Source organism: Oryctolagus cuniculus, chromosome 11 (assembly GCF_964237555.1).
Source record: "Oryctolagus cuniculus chromosome 11, mOryCun1.1, whole genome shotgun sequence".
Classification (NCBI taxonomy): Eukaryota; Metazoa; Chordata; class Mammalia; order Lagomorpha; family Leporidae; genus Oryctolagus; species Oryctolagus cuniculus.
Window position 1 is genome coordinate 14,643,648 of NC_091442.1, and position 18,535 is coordinate 14,662,182.

General features: G+C 53.0%; 1 protein-coding gene across 5 annotated transcripts in view; it reads right to left on the minus strand.

Moving 5' to 3' along the window:
• Window positions 1–18,313, minus strand: part of TTPAL (alpha tocopherol transfer protein like) — a 28,814-nt gene extending 10,501 nt beyond the window's left edge. For 2 of the 5 annotated variants that reach the window (XM_017350591.3, XM_008274470.4), the window contains exons 1-2: window positions 6,476–6,595; window positions 1,067–1,511 (exon numbers count right to left, since the gene is read on the minus strand). In XM_017350591.3, coding sequence (XP_017206080.2) covers window positions 1,067–1,496 — 430 coding nt within the window. In that variant the 5' untranslated portion in view covers window positions 1,497–1,511; window positions 6,476–6,595. Of the gene's footprint in view, window positions 1–1,066; window positions 1,512–3,853; window positions 3,984–5,047; window positions 5,166–6,475; window positions 6,596–18,203 lie in introns of those variants that run through there. The other 3 variants (XM_008274472.4, XM_051845016.2, XM_002721071.5) reach the window with 3 other exon arrangements.
• Between the last annotated feature and the right edge of the window lie 222 nt (window positions 18,314–18,535).

The following is an 18,535-nucleotide window of genomic DNA, read 5'->3' on the forward strand; positions in this document are numbered from 1 at the left end:
CGTGTCCCATTTCTGAATGCTCCCTGTGGGGAGCTGGTGGGCAGCTGCTCCCAGCTAGAGGCTACAGGCCAAAGAAAGGGGTCCTGGTCACTAGTGCTAGGACCCAAAACTGAATCTAAAGTGAGTCCTTTCGGTGGTCTAAGCAAAGGAGAGGGTAGAGGAGGCAAGGCATAGGCGCCCAGCCTGCAGCCCACTCACACAGGAGGGCAAGAGGGTCCTGGCCCCCAGACTTGGGTCCTGTCCTCAGCCGCTCTCCTCTACAAATCCAGGATTTGCATGGAGGGAACTCCTTGGGTGGCCGGCGGAACCTGAGGGCCGAGGGTGCCAGAACTCCCTACTGCACAGAGGTGTAAAAGCCAGGGGCAGGCATGCGGCGCAGTGGCGAAGACCCCACATCGATACCTCTCCACTGCAGTGCCTCGGTTCAAGTCCCGGCTCCACTTCCAATTCAGCTTCCTAACACTAACACTAACACTAACACACTCACACTAACACACTCACACTAATGTATACCCTGGGCGGCAGCGGGTCACGGTGCAAATAGTGAGGTGCCTGCCACCCATGTGAGAGACTCAGATGGAATCCTGACTCCTGGTTGCAGCCTGGCCTAGTCTTGGCTGTTGCCAGCATTTGGGGAGTGAACCAGCAGATGAAAGGTATCTCTGTATCTCTCTCCACTTGTCTGCTTTTCAAATAAAATGAAAGTAAATTTTTAAAAATTTAAAAAGAAAAAAAGCGTGAAGAAGATAGGCAGAGGAGCAGAGATGTGTGGCAGGGGCAGACGCCAAGGCAGAGACGGGGAAGAGCCGTCTCAGCTCCTGGGGCACTCCGGCGCTGGGTCCTAAGGCCTGGGAAGGGCTGCCATGTTCCCAGCAAGTTCTGGGAGGCACGTCCAGGTCCTTACACTAAGTCCTTGAGCAGGTTTCGTCACCCTCAATCAAGAGCCTTGATAAAACAAGGAAGGGTAAAAAAAGGGAACAGGAAAAGTGGACACGGTGCCGGACAGGCACAACCCAGAGCAGCTCTACCCCCACGGCCCCCCTGCCCCAAGAGCTCGGGAAGATACCTGGGCGGATTAAGACGATGTGGCAGCCACGGGGGTCGGTGTGGGGCAGCACAGTGAGGAAGCCGGAAGCCAGGACATCCTTCAAGGCCGACGGCCTCAGGTTACTGAAGACTTCCGGCCAGCTTCTGCGGCAGCTGTGGTAGCTGACCAGGAGCTGCAGGGCCCGGTCATAATCGAACTTGCGGGCTCGGAGGAAGCGCAGCAGGAAGGCGTCGTCCAGAGAGGTGCTCAGGGTCGGGTGCTCCTTGCGCACCATGTCCCGAAGGGCCTGCACGTCCCGCAGCCTCCACTCCGGCTTCTCCTGCAGCTCTTCCCGGGCTTTGGCGACCAGCTCTTCGGACAAAGAGCACACGTAGCCGGGAGGCAGCTCATTCTCGGAGAGGGAGGCCGCGGACGGGCTGGTTCTCTGAGAGTCGCTTCCTCCGGACATTCGCTACCAGGGTCTCTGCAAACAGAGAAGGCCCAGAGGAGCTGTTAAAGCCCACTACTGCTTGTCTTAAACCCCAGGGCAGCAGCACTTCCCTCAAAGGCCAGTAGCTTTCAACCAGGAGACTGAACTGGATCTGAACCCCCCCAGAATCTTCTCGAAGGGGCAGGGCTGGGGAGCAATGGGGTAAAGCTGCCGCTTGTGCTACCGGCATCCCATATCGGAGTGCCAGTTTGAGTCCTGGCTTCTCCACTTCTGATCCAGCTCCCTTCTAAATGTGATGGGAAGGCAGCGGAAGATGGCGCAAGTGCCTGGGCCCCCGCCACCCATGTGGGAGACCAGGATGGAGTCCCTGGTTCCGGGTTTTGGCATGGCCCAGACATGGCTGTTGTGGCCATTTGGGGAGTGAACCAATGAACAGAGGAGGTTTCTCCCTCTGTCTCTGTCTTTCTCTGTGTCATTCTGCCTTTCAAATAAACAAAATAAGTTTTTTTAAAAAAATCTTGCAGGTACACAGGCAGTGATGGCCGATGAGCATGTTCCTCACTTTATCGCCACGGCCTTGCTTATAAATCTGTGACAGGCGCTCAACATGACTCGTCATTCAATACAGGTGCATTAAAACAACTCGAAGATTCACTGTGGTACAAGCAAGTAACAGGCACTCTGATGTGCTTGCTGCTGGTGGAGGAGAAACTCACACAGCTTCTTTGGAGGGCAACTTGTCAATACCTATCAAAAGTTAAAACCACATATCCTTGGGGCCGGCACTGTGGCGCAGCTGGTTAACATCCTGGCCTGAAGCGCTGGCATCCCATGTGGGCACCAGTTCAAGACCTGGCTGCTCCACTTCCGATCCAGCTCTGCTATGGCCTGGGAAAGCAGTAGAAGATGGCCCAAGTCCTTGGACCCCTGCACCTACGTGGGAAACCCAGAAGAAGCTCCCGGCTCCGGATCGGCGCAGTTCCAGCCATTGAGGACAATTGGGGATTGAACCAGGGGATGGAAGACCTTTCTCTCTGCCTCTCCTTCCTCTGTAAAACTCTTTCAAATAAATAAATCTTTATTTAAAAAAAAAAAAACACATATCTGGAAGGGCCGGCCCTGTGGCGTAGTGAGCAAAGCTGCCACCTGCAGTGCGGCATCCCATATGGGCGCTGGTTCAAGTCCCAGCTGCCACTTCCGGTCCAGCTCTCTGCTATGACCTGGGAAAGCAATGCAAGATGGCCAAAGTCCTTGGGCCCCTGCACTCACATTGGAGACCTGGTTTCAGATCAGTGCAGTTCCAGCCATTGTGGCTAACTGGGGAGTCAAACAGTGGATGAAAGACCTCTCTCTATGCCTCTCCTTTCTGTGTGTAACTCTGACTTGCAAATAAATAAATCTTTAAAAAAAAAAAAACACATACTGGGGCCAGCTCTGTGGCTTAGCGGGTAAAGCCGCAGGTACAGCCACAGCCGACAGTGCTGGCATCCCGTATGGGCACTAGATCAAATCCTGGCTGCTCCACTTCCAATCTGCGTATGGCCTGGGAAATCAGCAGAAGATCACCCAAGTGCTTGGGCCCCTGCATCTGTGAGGGAGACCCGGAAGCTCTTGGCTCCAGACTTTGGATTGGCCCAGTTCTGGCCATTGCAGCCATTTGGGGAGTGAACCAGCCGATGGAAGATCTCTCTCTCCCGCTTTCAAATAAAATTTTAAAAAAGAAAAAAAAAAAACCACAGACCCAGGGTGGGCGGTTGGAGTCTCACATGCTCACATGGAGTGCCTACATGGAGTCCTTGCTCTTGTTTCCAGCTGCCCTCTAATGTACATCCTGGGAGACAGTGAGGATGCCTCAAATGACTGAGTTCCTGCCGCCTAGGTAGGCCTGGACTGAGTTCCTAGATCCTGACTTCGGCCCAGCCCAGCCCAACCTGGGCCACTGTGGGCATTTGGGGCAGTGAGATGGGAACTCTCTGCCTCTCAAACACCCTAGCTACCCCTTGGCTCAGCAACTCCTTTCTGGTACATATACTTGTATATGTACCATGTGGTCAGTACAAGTACTGATTACAAGGATAAAAGACTAGACATAGCAGGAGACTGGTTAAATAAGATTACCATGTGAATAGAGTGCTCTTCAGTCATGACAAGGAATTAGGCAGATCTTTATATGTTGAGGAAAAAGAACAGGCTGCAAAAGGGGGCACAGAAAATCACCCATGTCTTAAAATGATCTCATTCTGTTTGTGAATGCACAGAACATTTCTGGAAGCAGATACGAGGCTGTTACCAGTGGTCACTTCTAGGAAACAGGAATGGACAGACAGACATTTAGGGTGAGACAAAGACTTTACTATATGGCTTGAACTTTTTACCAGGTACTCAAGTCACTGGTCACCATGGAAACGCAGTGGGCAGATCTGCTGCTGGGGAAATGTAACTGACAAATGGCCCCAGCTGCATCCTCTGGATCCACCTTCCGATGGGCACGCTGTGCACAGGTCACTGCCGGCCAGTGAGGGAGTGAGACGTGGACTCCCCTAGCAGGCAACCCAGGCTCCAGGACCAAAGCTCGTTCCGACGTCTGCTCCCCTCCCTTTCCTCCTACAGGTGCTGCCGCTGGTAGGGCTCCTGCGTGTCTAACCTCACCCGAGTGTCTGCTCTAACACGCTTACGGAGAGGAAAACGAGAACAAAACAGGGGCTAGAGGTGTCCCAAGGATCAGGCAGCAGCACTACAGCCGAGTTCCAAAGCCACACACGTGCCCGTGGCTATCACTGATAAAGCGAGACACGACATTCTGAGTTCAACAAGGAGAGCAGAGACCGTCTCGGGGCCTCCCTCCCACACACCTGTGATGTCCTGACTGCACGTCCCCAGGTTCTCCCCAGTCCGCCGTGTCCGCAGTGACAGGGCCATGCCTCCAAACCGCGGTTCTGCCTGCTCCACTCCTGTGCTCAACCTCCAGTCCCACCCAGCTTCCTTCATTTCCTTCTCAAAGTGTTTCATCCTGCCCTGTGCACGCCTACTTCCCCAACCGGCATGCTCTTCCTCCAGTTCTTCACCTGACCATGCCAAGCCACCCTGCAGTCCTGAGCATTCAACACACACCGCGGACCTTTACAATCTACCCAGCCTCTCCCTGGGGCTAGGCCTTCGAGCCTAGTGGGAGAAACAAGTCTAGAAGCAAAATACACAGCGTCATCTACTACGAGGTGCAGAGAACAGGGCTGCGAGTACCTGGGGAGAGGGGCTGGAGAGTTGGAAGCGAGGAAGCAGCCCTGCACAGCTGGGGGCAGACCGAGCGCAAAGCTGGGGGCAGGGGCACACCTGGCTTTCCCAGGAGTCACGAGGAGGCCAGGGTGGCCCAGCCCAATGAGCACGGTGAGCAACATGAGCGATGAATTCAGCCCCCGGGGGTCCAGTGGCCAGGGCTTTGCAGGCTGGGAGGAACCTGGACTTTGAAGGGTTTTGGGAAGTGACATGATCCGATTTCTATTTTAGAAGGATCACTGTGCTGTGCTGAGAATGGAAGTGTGTGGGGGGGTGAAGACAGGAGCAGAGCGCACCTAGAGGCTACGGCACTCGTTAATCCAGTTCATCCAGGTGCGAGGTGACGTGAGCTCCACGCAGTCAGCCACGGGGCGCTCTGGCACCGCACTCGCCCACGCCATGACCGCAGGCAATCTGTGGGCAGGATCTGTGTCTGCTATGTTCATCACCTTAAACGCAGCACCTAACGTGGCCTTAGACCCACAGTCTGCATTCCATAAATACTGCTTGGCAGAGGTCTGCTGGGTGAGGGACAGAACCATAGGCTCTGCTGCTACGCATCACCAAAACATGCTTGCAATCCCAAGCCAGGGTGTACCTGGGAGAGGCCACGAGCTACGGCCCTCACCTCCAAGGTTGCTCTGGCCTCATCCCGCACTTCTCCCCTGCCAGCCTAAACGAGCCAACGACCCAATTCCCCCAGAGCCTCATGCACTTGGTCACCTCTGCCTCGGATTTCCTCCCCTCGTTTGCCCCCAACCAGACAACTCACTCTCATCAAGACCCAACCGCAACAGCGCTTGCTCTGTGAAGCCTTCCCCGACCGCTCCAGGGGGTCCCCTGCAGTTTCCCACAGCTCTGGGTTCCCATTTATCTTTTAGACATGGCAGTCCACTGTGACCAGTGTCTGCATGAGCCGCCTCTGTGTCACTGTCATCGCCCATTCTCTGATCAAACTAGGTACTGATTACCAACCAAACATGTCAGGCACGGGCTCATGGCTGCTGGGGACACAGCAGCAAACAATGTCATTCTGGGCCTTTCGAAGCTCCCATCAGCCTGGCACCATGAAGCGAGAGGTAAAACATGGACTGTTTTACCGCCTAGCAAGCGCTCTGCTAGGCAGCATACGCGGCTTTCTCATTTCGGGTGAGAACACTAGTGCTGTTCCCATCTCGCTGACACGGAGATGTCAGGAGGGCAGAGCACCTGCCTGCCAAGTTCACCGCCGGCCCCAGTGCCCGGCACAGGGCAGTGTTCAGGAAATACTAGTGGCAGAGTGCAGGTGGCGCGACGCGCCGCGCCGGGGGCACACCAGGTGAGGCAGCGCGAGGTCGCATCCAGCCCCACCCTGGCCTCACCACCTCCACCCTGCGGGGCCTCGGCGCGTCCAGCCCCGTGGGACCGACGGGAGGCCAACACCATCTGATGCGGGAGCCGGGAATCTTCCCCACCTGGGGCCCGGCATCTTGTAGGGCATCACCTGCCGCCCACCTCGCTCCCCAGCAACGACCGGTCAGGACGCCCCCTCCCCTGGAGCCCCGCAGCCCCCACATCCCGCGGACAGCCTTTCAACCACCCCCGCTTCCGGTTGTCACCCCTTCCCCAGGTGTCCCCATTTCCTGGGGTCTCCCGTGCCTCGGCCCCACTTCCGGTTTTTCTCCATTCTCAGGGGTCCCCCTCCTCGGCCCGCGCGCTACACGCCTGGGCTCGTGGGCACTCACCGGCCCGGCTACGGGACGGAGCGCGGGTCAATCGGCGGCGGGAGCCTCGGCTGGCAGCGCGCACAGAACAGACCCGCACTCCCTGCCCGGCCGGCCCGGCCCCTCGCGCCGGAAGTGACGTGCGGGGCGTGTCGGCGCCCGGAGTGCGCATGTGTGGCACCTCGCTGCGCTGCCGGCCCTCTGTCGCCACCTGGCGCCCGCGACTGCGCGCTGCGGGCCGGGGCTGGCTGAGAGAAACAGCGGGAGGCGCTTGGCGAGCTGTTTATGAAGGGGAAACTGAGGCCCAGAGAAGGAAGGGGAGAAGCCGCCGTTGCCTGTGAACGTGCGACCGTGAACCGCGCGCGTTGCATCCATCAGCCCGCCAAATCTGCGTGTTTACGCAGTGTCCCCCCTTCGTGAAAGGGAGACTGGCAATCAAACGCAGACCTCAGGACCGACTGGCCGGAGTGCCTCCCAGGCAGCTGCCCCGAAGGCCAAGATGCCAAACCGGAGTCCACCCTGTCAAGAGCCGCGCGACCTTGGACAAGGCCCCATTCCTCCCTGGTCTAGCTCCTCATCTGTAGCCTGGGCCCGTTCTCTGCTTTGGAAGCTCTGGTCGGACAGTGTTAGCCTGGGAGACCGTCCCAGCCCCGTCCATAGCCACCCCTGCGCGCGCAGGTGCACACACACCTGCACGGCTGCCCCTCACGCAGGTCTCCCGGGTCCCGCTCCCAGGCAGGAAGACAAAGCCCCTCCCTGGGGAGCTGTTCTGGCATCCAGGAGAATTCTGAGCCCTGAGACACCTTCCTTTCCCTGCCGCAGAGACAAGACGGGGCCCAGAGAGACGGAAAGTAGCCCACAGGGCCACAGGAACGTGGAGGTTCCTGCCACCTGCGAGAGTGTGGGCGGGTGGTGGGGGCCCGGGAGGCCTGAGTTCTGACCCCTGTTCTCAGCTCCACTGAGGTTGCCGGGTGAAACAGCAAGCCCTCAGTGACATATAAACAACCATCTTTTTAAGTCCGTCTCCTGCAACATTTGGGCCACACTGACACTTTAAAACTTGTTTATCAGAACTTTAAACGTAGCTGGGCATCCTGGTGTTTGTTTTTGGTAAATAAACCTTTGCATTAGTTTTCTATGACTGCTATAAGAAATTACTACACATGTACTGGCTTGGAACAACACGAATGCATTCTTACGGTTCTGCAGGTCGGAAATCTGAAAGCAAGGTGTTGGCTAGGTCGCATTGTCTCTCAGGATTTCGGAGGAGGAGCCATTTCTTTGCTCTTTTCAGCGTGTGGAAGCCACCAGCAGTCCTTGGCTCATGGCCCTTCCGCAAAGCACTTCAGCTTCTTGCCTCTGCTCTCACGGTTTCCGCCGACTGAGCCGCTAGCTTCCCTCTTAGAGAGTCCTGTGATTACACCGTGCCCACCTGGACCACCTCCTACCATGGCAACATCCTTACCTTCACCCAGGTTCCTCCCAGGATACTCCCAGGTTCCAGATATTAGGATGAGGAAATGGAAGAGGGCCACACTTCAGCCTACCAAAACCTGGTGACCCTGCTACCAACTGGGGGGACCTTGGCCAAATTATTCAAACTCCCAAAGCCTGGAGTATCTTACCGGCAAAAAGCCAATTGAATGAACTCAGAAAAAGGAAGCACCTTTGCCAGGTAAGCAGTAAGTTTAATAAGCGGCAGCTCAGGATAACTGTTCCAATCGCGCGGGTTTGGGTGCTGGGATAAGCCCCTCCCCTCCGCGCAAACTCAGGATCTCCCGGAGGTGCGGAGTCCAGACTGCAATCCCAGATGCTGCCGGCAGGAGGAGAACAACTTGGTTTCAGGGACAGGGCCGGCCTGGGGCGCGGGTCAGAGAGGGCCCAGGAGTCCTGGCCCGACCCTCAGTGGAGGGCCATATTTCTTGTTCCTCCGGGGCTCCATTTTAGAGAACTGAGTTATCTTGAGATTGGAAGGCTTTCAGGTAATTAATGAAGACAATAAAAGATTGTCACCTTTTCAGCCATTATATACTCGTGTCTGCCAGGCACTGTGCTGGTAGGCTCTGAAATACAGCCAACAACACCCTGTGAACAAGCTAGGACTGTCCCAGTCACAGAAGAGGAAATCAAAGTCCAGACAGAGAAACTCACTGGGAGCTCAAGACTTGAGCTTGAGTCTGTGGGACTCCAGGTCCCAAGGTCACTGCCTCCCTGTGTTCACAGGTCTGGAAACAGGCTCAGAGGACAAGGCAAGGCCCACGGTCACCTAACTACTAGGAGGTCAAGCCGGGATTTGAACTTCTGTCTTCTTCTCTGCTTTGGACACGCAGAAGTAGCCAACTCTGAACACCCCCCCCCCACCTTGTGTGTACGATGGGAATGGACCCCTCGTTGAGGCGGGGGGTCCTTGGGAGGATTCAATGGGATGGCAGGTGCAGAGTCCTGGAACCTCATGTCGTGAAGTTCTGGGTTATTGGGTAGCATCACCTCATTCTGAAGCAGGCAGGTGGCCAGAGGGCAGCTGGCCCTGCGCTTTGGGCTGGAAGACTCCAAACAGCCCACTCTCCTCGCTTCAGCCAACCTCCAGGGAAAGGACGCTGGGTGCATGCCAGAGGAGACCAGCAGGGTCTGTGACGCAGGGCCCTAGGACTCCTCAGTGGCACTGACCCTAAGGTAAGGCTTATCGAGGGTGGCACCAGGGTATAGAGCATAGTTCTCAACTGCAGTGTTGTTGACATTTGAGATAAGTCTTTGCTGGGAGTAGAGATATTGTCCTATACATTGAGAACATTTAACGACATCCCTGGCCTCCACCCACTAGATGACAGTAGCACTCCACGCTCACAGCAATGAAAAACAAAAATATATCCAGACATTGCCAGATATGCCCTGGGGGGCACACTGTCCCCGGCCGAGAACTGCTATCTGACCAGACAGAGCTGAGCCTAAATCTTGTTTGTGTCGCTAACGAGCTGGGGTGCACTGGAGCACCTGTTGACCGCTGTAATCCTTGGGGTTGTCAACTACGAAATTCTGTGCTAACAGCTGCTGGGGACCGAGCGCTTCTTCCCAGGCGAGGTGATGAGCGCTTAGCATGGCTGCCATCACTTATTGTCAGGAACAGAGCCTGAAGGGACAGTGATGGGCGGAAGCTGGGTGGGGGGGAGGCTGGGCAGCAGCCATCAGCCTGGGCGTCCTCCCTGTGCCATGCACAAAAGCAGGTGCTTGTACACGTGCCTCCCTCCTCTGTCACTAGGGGTCTCCCCCGGGGGGCTGTTTCCTGTGAAATATGCTGGCAGGTGGGGGATTCTAGAAGGCAGAGGAAGTGATGTGCAGCATGGATTTTTTTGTTTTGAGATGGGGTGGGGGAAGAGAGAGAGAGAGAGAGAGAGAGGCAGACAAAACTTCCATATGCTGGCTCATTCTTCAAATACCCACGACAGCCAAGGTTGGGTGAGGCTAAACCTAGGAGCCAGGAATTCAGTCTGATCTTGGATGTGGGGGGCAGTGACTCAATTATCTGAGCCATCATCGCTGCCTCTCAGGGTCAGCATTAGCAGGAAGCTGGCATCAGGAGTTGGAGCCAGGTGTCAAGTCCAGGTACCTGCTATGGGATGTGAGGTCTTAATGGCTAAGCCAAACACCTGCCCCATGGCGTGGACTTGAATCCCCTTCATTCCCCACGTGAAAACAGACAGGGGTTGCAGGGTGGGGAGGTGAGCATTTAGCCTAATGGTTAACATATCTGAGACCTGCATCAGAGTGCCTGGTTCCAGTCTCAGCTCGCGTTCCTGACTCCAGCTTCCCGCTAAAGCAGACCGCGAGCGGTGGAGGAGGCTGTTCCTGTGACTCGGCTCCTGCCACCCCACTTGGGAAATCTGCATTGAGCTCCCAGCTTCTGCCTTGGCCCAGCCGCAGCCATTTTGAGCGTCTGAGGCACAGACCAGCAGGTGGGAACTCCGGCTCTGGCTCTCAGATAAACAAATAACAACAACAAAAACCAAAACGAAATTCCAGAAACACATTTGCAGCAAAAGTAGGTGACAAGCTATCGTCAGGAAGTCCAAGAAAACAAATGAATGAGGACAAATCAGCAGCAGCTACCAGGCCGCCCGGCCTCTGGCCTCTGTGCAGTGGCAACAGAAGACAGAGCTTAGGAGGGGAACCCTGGAGGGCAGCGTGTGCTCTGGGGGAAGTGTTGGGCGGGGTGAGCTGTCTGAGAACCAGCTGGAACCAGCGAGGGGTGGGCCAAGTCCAGGGCGGGGCAGAGCAGAGCGGGCTTGCCTTAAGGCCGCCCCAAAGGTTGATGAATATAAACTTCTGAATTCTCGAGCTGACCACCGAGCCCTCCGTCTAGGCAGCCCCCATGCTGAGGAGAACTGCTGCAAAGGAATCAAAACTGAGCAGTGTAGGGAAAATAGCAGTGTAGGGAAACGGTAGGGCTGAATCGAAGCGGGGAGGGGACAGGGATCCAAAGCGCGTCACGGTATTTTGGTATTTTCTTTTTTCTTTTTTTTTGTATTGGACTTTATTTATTTGTTTATTAAAAGGCAGTGTGACCAAGAGAGCAGGGGAGGGAGCGAGCGAGCTTCTGTTTGCTGGCTCATTCCCCAAATGGCCTCTGTGGCCTGAACTGGGCCAGGCTGAAGCCAGGATCCTAGAACCCCATCCGGGTCTCCTACATGGGGAGCAGGGGCCCAGGTGCTTGGAGAATTCTCTGATGCTCTTGCGGTGCGTTAGCAGGGAGCTGGACCAGAAGTGCAGCAGCCGAGAGTCGAGCTGGATCCTTGACATGGGATGCTGACTGGTGTCCCAAGTGGCTTCGTAACCCAAGCACCATGACGTCAGCTCCCCTGCAGTGGGGAGTGTCATCATTAACAATATGGCAAATAATAACAGAGAGCTCTGTGGAGCTTCCTTCTAAATGTTCACACAAACAAATGTCACATCAAAGCAAGCAACAGGAAAGTGGACGGTCATGTTCTGGGAATAAGGGAGGGAGCTAGAATAAGGAGTAACTTTCGAATGGGTCAATTTCAACTCCAACAATGATACCTGCAAATGATTGAAACTTGGGGCTGGCGCTGTGGCATAGCGGGCAAAGCTGCCGCCTGCAGTGCTGGCATCCCATATGGGTTCCAGTTCAAGCCCCCACTGCTCCACTTCAGATCCAGCTCTCTGCTATGGCCTGGGAAAGCAGTAGAAGACAGCTCAAGTCCTTGGGCCCCTGCCCCAATGTGGGAGACCCAGAAGAAGCTCCTGGCTTCCGATTGGCACAGCTCTGGCCATTGTGGCCATCTAGGGAGTGATGGCAGTTGGAGGACCTTTCTCTCTCTCTGCCTCTGCTTCTCTGTGTAACTCTGACTTTCAAATAGATAAATCTTTTAAAAAAATGAAACTCAACAGATATGTTTGGATTTCTGAGTTGTGATGATGATGAGCAAAAGCAATAATTCATCACTGGGGAGCCAGCGCTGTGGTGTAGCGGGTAAAGCTGCTGCCTGCAGGGCCAGCATCCCATATGAGTGCCAGTTCAAGTCCCCGCTGCTCCACTTCCGATCCAGCTCTGCTATGGCCTGGGAAAGCAGTAGAAGATGGCCCAAGTGCTTGGGCTCCTGCACCCACGTGGGAAACCCAGAGGAAGCTCCTGGCTCCTGGCTTCAGATTGGCACAGCTCTGGCCATTGTGGCCATCTGGGAAATGAACCAGCGGATGGAAGACCCCTCTCTCTGTCTTTGTCTCTGTCTCTGTCTCTGCAATTCTGCCTTTCAAATAAATAAATAAATCTTTTAAAAAAAATTGATCACCTGAATACAGCATGGGAAGAATATATTCTGGAAAACTAGGTAAATAGCCCCTAAAAGGAAAATAATCAAGTATTTTTCCTACCTTTCCTACATGGATTGCAGCACTGAGTAAAACAAATGTATTAAAATTAGTACAGGTAGTATATGAAAGCAAAAATGATACAATATTGCCATGTTGTGACCAGCAATGAATGAAAGCATCCAGTCATTGTATACACTGGGTGCTAACATCTAAAGAGGAGTAATCTCCAGCATTATCTATCATCATGCCGAAAGACCAGAACCAGGGTCTGATCCAGTTGCTAGTTTGCAGGCAATGCCAGGGTCAGAGGGCCATGTCGTACTGTGCTGGGCGGATGCAATGGCAAAATCCAGCTGTTCGTCAGCTCTGCAGGTCATGCAGCCTGAAATCTTCAGCAGGTAAGCTGCAAAGGAAGGACTGGGCTACAGGGGGAAACCGGAGATGAAAACAGGCTTAACAGTCTTACCAAGACTTTGAAAAATGAGCAAGACCAAACTGTAAAGTCTGGGAATGAATACTCGGGTAACTGAGCCATAAAGAAATACAAAGAAGTAACTGCTATGGAAGTCAGATTAGAAGTTACTTTTGAACCTTGCAAGACATTGGCACAGGCAAAAATCCTTGGAAAAAATCCCAGAGGCACAAGAAATCAAAGCCATAATTAACAAATGGGATTATATCAAATTGAGAAACTTCCTATGGGAAAAGAAATGCTCAGGAAAGTGAAGAGGCAAACGACAGAATGGGAGAAATTATTTGCAAACAATGCAACTGATAAAGGATTAATAACCAGAATATATAAATATATAAAGAGATCAAGAAACTTAACAAGAACAAAACAAACAACTCAGTTAAGAAATGGGCAAAGGACTTAAACAGGCATTTTTCAAAAGAGGAAATCCAAATGGCTGACAGACACATGAAAAAGTGTTCAGGATCACTAGCCGTCAGGGAAGTGCAAATCAAATCCACAGTGAGGCTCACTCACCCCAGTTAGAACAGCTTTCACGCAGAAATCAACAAACAACAAATGCTGGCGAGGATGTGGGGGAAAAGGTGCTCTAATCCACTGTTGGTGGGAATGTAAACTGATAAAGCCACTGTGGAAGACAGTATGGAGAAACCTCAGAAATCTGAATATAGACCTCCCATATATCCAGCCATCCACTCCTGGGAATTTACCCAAGGGAAATGGAATCAGCATATGAAAGTGTTATCTGCACCCCCATGTTTATTGCAGCTCAATTCACAATAGCTAAGACATGGAATCTACCCAAATGCCCATCAACTGAAAACTGGCTAAAGAAATTATAGGATCTGTACACCATGGAATACTATACAGCAGTAAAAAATAAATCTGGCCATTTGCAACAAAATGGATGAATCTGGAAAACATCATATTTAGTGAAATAAGCCAGTCTCAAAGGGACAAATACCATATGTTCTCCCTGACCTGTGATAGCTAATAGAGTACCTAAAAGGCAATCTATAGAAGTGAAATTGACACTTTGAGAAGCAATCACTTGAGCGGCCCTTGTCTTGACTGTTGAGGAACATTTTTTTTTTCATACTATTTGTTGAACTCTTTACTTAACATAGAGTTAAACATATGTGTATAACGTCAATTGAAGGGGCCAGCATAGTGGGTAAAGCCACCACCTGCAGTGCTGGCATCCCATATGGGCACTGGTTCGAGTCCTGGCTGCTCCACTTTCAATCCAGCTCTCTGCTGTGGCCTGGGAAAGCACTGGAAGGTGGCCCAAGTGCTTGGGCCCCTGCATGGGGAGAACCAGAGGAAGCTCCTGGCTCCTGGCTTCAGATCAGCACAGCTCCAGCAGTTCTGGCCATTTGGGGAATGAACCAGAGGATGGAAGACCTCTCCCTCCCCCTCCCTCTCCCCCTCCCCCTCTCCTTCTCTCTGCGTGTAACTCTGACTTTCAAACAAATAAATAAATCTTTTAAAAATAAAATTGAAAATAGATCTCAATAAAAATAACAGTGGGAATAAGAGAGGGAAGAGGAAGAGGAGTGGGAATATGGGTAGGACGGCAGGCACAGTGGGAAGAATCACCACGTTCCTAAAGTCATTGTGAAGTGTATGAAGTTTGTAATTGTAAAGCTGTATTGTTCTTCATATATTCCTACTTCTAAGGATACAGTTAAAATGTGCTGTGGGACCCCAAATCCCCTTAAGCTAGTTGATAAAAATACCACCTTAAGTGTTAAAGTGATCTTATGGATAGAATTAAATATCTGGTAATAGTAATAGATAGAATTAAAAAGGAGTGAATGCTCCAACATGGGAAGCAGTCCACACAGCAGACTCATAGGATAACAATCGCTTTAAGTAGCACTTTGACCTCAGAATCAGCCATTAAGGCATTCTGGTCTGGCTGAAAAGTCCACGAGAACATTTCAGGCAGGGAAAGCCAAGACACTGTGGCAAAAAATGTCCTACATGAAGGACCTCACTCACATGAGTGAGACCCCAGTGGAAAGAAGTGGCCATCAAAGGAGGAGGTACTTTTCTCTAAAGTAAAAAGCTTGTGGGCCAGTGCCGCGGCTCACTAGGCTAATCCTTGGCCTGTGGAACCAGTACTCTGGGTTCTGGTCCCGGTTGGGGTGCCGGATTCTGTCCCAGTTGCCCCTCTTCCAGTTCAGCTCTCTGCTGTGGCCTGGGAAGGCAGTGGAGGATGGCCCAAGTGCTTGGGCCCTGCACCCGCATGGGAGACCAGGAGGAAGCACCTGGCTCCTGGCTCCGGATCAGCGCAGCGCGCCGGGGGTAGAGGTCATTTGGGGGGTGAACCAATGGAAGGAAGACCTTTCTCTCTGTCTCTCTCTCTCTCACCAACTCTGTCAAATAAAAAGAAAGTTTAATTATGTCTAAGTGCTCGCAAAAGATGTATCATTCTTGGGTGCTTCTTTAAAGTTAAAATTAAGTTTCTAGGCCGGCACCGCGACTCACTAGGCTAATCCTCCACCTGCAGTGCTGGCACCCCGGATTCTAGTCCCAGTCGGGGCGCCGGATTCTGTCCGGTTATTCCTCTTCTAGTCCAGCTCTCTGCTATGGCCCGGGAGTGCAGTGGTTCTTGGGCCCTGCATCCACATGGGAGACTAGGAGAAGCACCTGGCTCCTACCTTCGGATCAGTGTGGTGCGCCGGCCTCAGCGGCCATTGGAGGGTGAACCAACGGTAAAGAAAGACCTTTCTCTCTGTTTCTCTCTCTCTCTCTCTCTGTCCACTCTGCCTGTCAAAAAAAAAAAAAAAATTAAGTTTCTAAAAAAGTGAAATTAACTTCAAGATGCAATGACTTTGAATAGCACTTGTCTTGACTGTTGAACAATTGTGTGTGTGTGTGTGTGCAAATTGTTTAACTCTTAGTATAGTGTTTGTCTTCTGTGTATAAAGTTAATAGAAAATGGATGTTAGTGGAGAATGGGAGAGGGAAGAGGAGGAGGGGTGGGAGTGTTGGTGGGAGGGCAGTGTATGGTGGGAAGAATCACTATATTCCTAAATTTGTACTTATGAAATGCATGGTTTGTATTCTTTAAATAAATAAAAGGTTTCTTTGGGAAGGAAAAAAAAGAAAAAAAGAAATATACATTGCAAATATTAAAAAAAAAAAAGATGTTATTCTCGGGGGAGGTTTGTGGTTGGGTTGTAGCACGTGGCAGGGCGGTTGGAAGGGGCACTCCTGGGGAGGCTGGAAAACTTCGTTTCATGACCTGGTTGGTGGTTGCAAGGGTGTTTGCTGTGAAACAGCTTTTTAAGTTATAGTTTTCATTTGTGTGATTCTGCACCTGTTTTATTTTTATAACATAGAAATCTTAAACAATGAAAACAGAAGTACCTGTCTAAGTGGGTGCATGTGTGTGTGAATTCATGTACACATACATGGCCATACATGGTGGTTCCAGCAGCACCAGGTACATAGTAGGTGCTCACTAAATAGGACTTCCATGTGAACACTATCCAAATCCCCCATCTGTGCTGTTCCAGCAGCATCACTATCGTTATTATTAACCATAGTTCATGATTATCAGGTGATCACTGTGTGCCAGGCGTTGTTCCTGGTGATCCGAGTCCTGTTGAGCAGCTGCCTGTGGCCACACAGGTGGCGAGCCCAGGCTGGCTGCCTCCTGTGTTTGCGTTCTCAGTCACTACAGTGAGTAGACTGCACTGTTTTCTACTTGGTGGCTATTGCCCCTGATCGCGATAATAACCCCTGTATTAGCCTGCTTTCTGTTGCTGTAACAGTGCCCGAGGCACATTATAAAGAAAAGGGGTTTACCGAGCTCACTGTTTGGGAGGTTCAAGAGCTGCCTTCTGCTCAGCTCTGGGGAAGGCCTCATGGTGTGAGCCCATGGGAAAAGGAGAGGTCGCACAGTGGACAGGAGTCGGAGAGTGGGGAGAGCTGGTTTGCTCTTGATAACAAGTCCTCGTACAAGGATTCATGGGGCTCATGAGAAATCTGTTCATGCCTTCTGTTGATTCCCTGGAGGACAGTGCCCCAGGGTCTCCCGCTAGGTCCCACCATCACCTCCTACTCCAGCATGCTGGCACCTTCAACACATGAACCTTGGAGACATGCTAAGCCATATCCAAGCCATCACACACACACACACACACACACACACACACACACGCTGAGTGCCTGCCAGTGTGCGTGCAACGGCTATAACTCCTTCCCCAAGTCTCACAACTGCCCTGAACACACCGAATCACATCCAAACCATAGTGCATGCGTGGGCACTTGCACGCACACACACACACGCACGCGTGCGCGCTCCATGTCTGCCAGGCTGTCACTCTCTGAGTCTCTCGACTGCCCCGACCGGCAGAGGCACTTGTTGATCTGCACTGGATGATCGGGAACACGGGCAGCTCGGCGAGGTGAAGGACCTGGCCCAAAGTTACAAATTAAGTAAGTGGCGTGGGGTGGAGGTGGGCAGGGGGGTGAATTGAGGCTGGGAAAAGTTCATCCTCTGGCTCTTGGAATTCGAAAGAACAAAATGTTCTATACGCTCAGACAGTGCTCACCTGCCGGGGCTGCCAGCCCGAGGTCATGCGTTGCCCAACCAGTGGCCTGCAGCCTGGGGTGGCTTGAGAAGTGTGCAGACCGGGGCTGACGCTTGCCAAGCCCCAGACAGCCTGACCGCAATCCGAGGGTCACGTGAAGCTTGTGATCCATGAGCCGGCATGCCTGAGGAGCCAGAGACTCGCGCTTCTTGGTGTGCCAACCCTGCGCTCGCAAGCCTTGGGATCAGGACCTAGAACAGAGCCAGCCAGCAGCCAGCAGGCTGGGGTGAAGCCATGCCCAGCTGTGCTCTGCGGTCACACGCTGATTTCCTAACCTGGATCGGCATGGCTGCTGGGAGGGACAGCATGTCCTCTCCGTTCCCAGGGCCCTGGATTGCAGCCAGGCTGAAGCATTCCAAAACAGGGCCTGGCAGGGAGGGGTCCCACCTCCCCTGCTCCATCAGCAGCAGCCACAGAGCCTGTCCAGCCCACCTTGGCTGCATGTGTAACTCTCAGCGTGGTGCTAGGCCCTGACGACACATTTACTCAACCAGCCCCACGGAGATGCTATGGAGTGGGGGCTCTCACGGGAACCGTTTGATAGAGGAGAAAACAGACCCAGAGATGCACAAGCCCCTGGGAAATGGCAGCACAGAGACGGAGCTGCAGGTCTGCGACTGGAATCCGAGCGTGAATGTGAATTCGCTCTATCTCTCAGTCCTGCATTAACCCTATTGTCACTGCACCAAGGATACAAGAAAATTGAGGCTCAGGGAGGTGGGTGCAATGTTTCTAGAAGGCTCTGTGCTGACAACCAGTGATCATCTTGCAAAGGCATAGTCCAAAGCTTACAGCTGCTAAAATGTGGCTGTGGTCACTGAAAACTCGTGTCTTTTGTTACCTGTGGGGTCCTGGGGCCTGGTGAGGGCAGGGGTATCTGGAGGCTGGGAAACGGGTTGCCTGCTGCCTCGGCGAAGGAGCTGCAGGGTGGATGCGCTGTCCGTCCACGCTCAGGGCGGTTCCTGCTAAAGGCTGCTTGTGTGTCTCCGCGGACCTGCCGTGTGCAGAGAACCCACATGAGTGCGCCCACATAGGGTCAGCTTGGGTCCTGTCCCATAGTTCCCCCTGGAGGGGCAAGCGGGTGACACAAAAAGAAGCTGGAGTCGGCTCCCAGATTTCTATGGGCCAAGAAGGGAGTTACAAGGGAGCCCCAGCAGGAGAGGTGCACCCCCA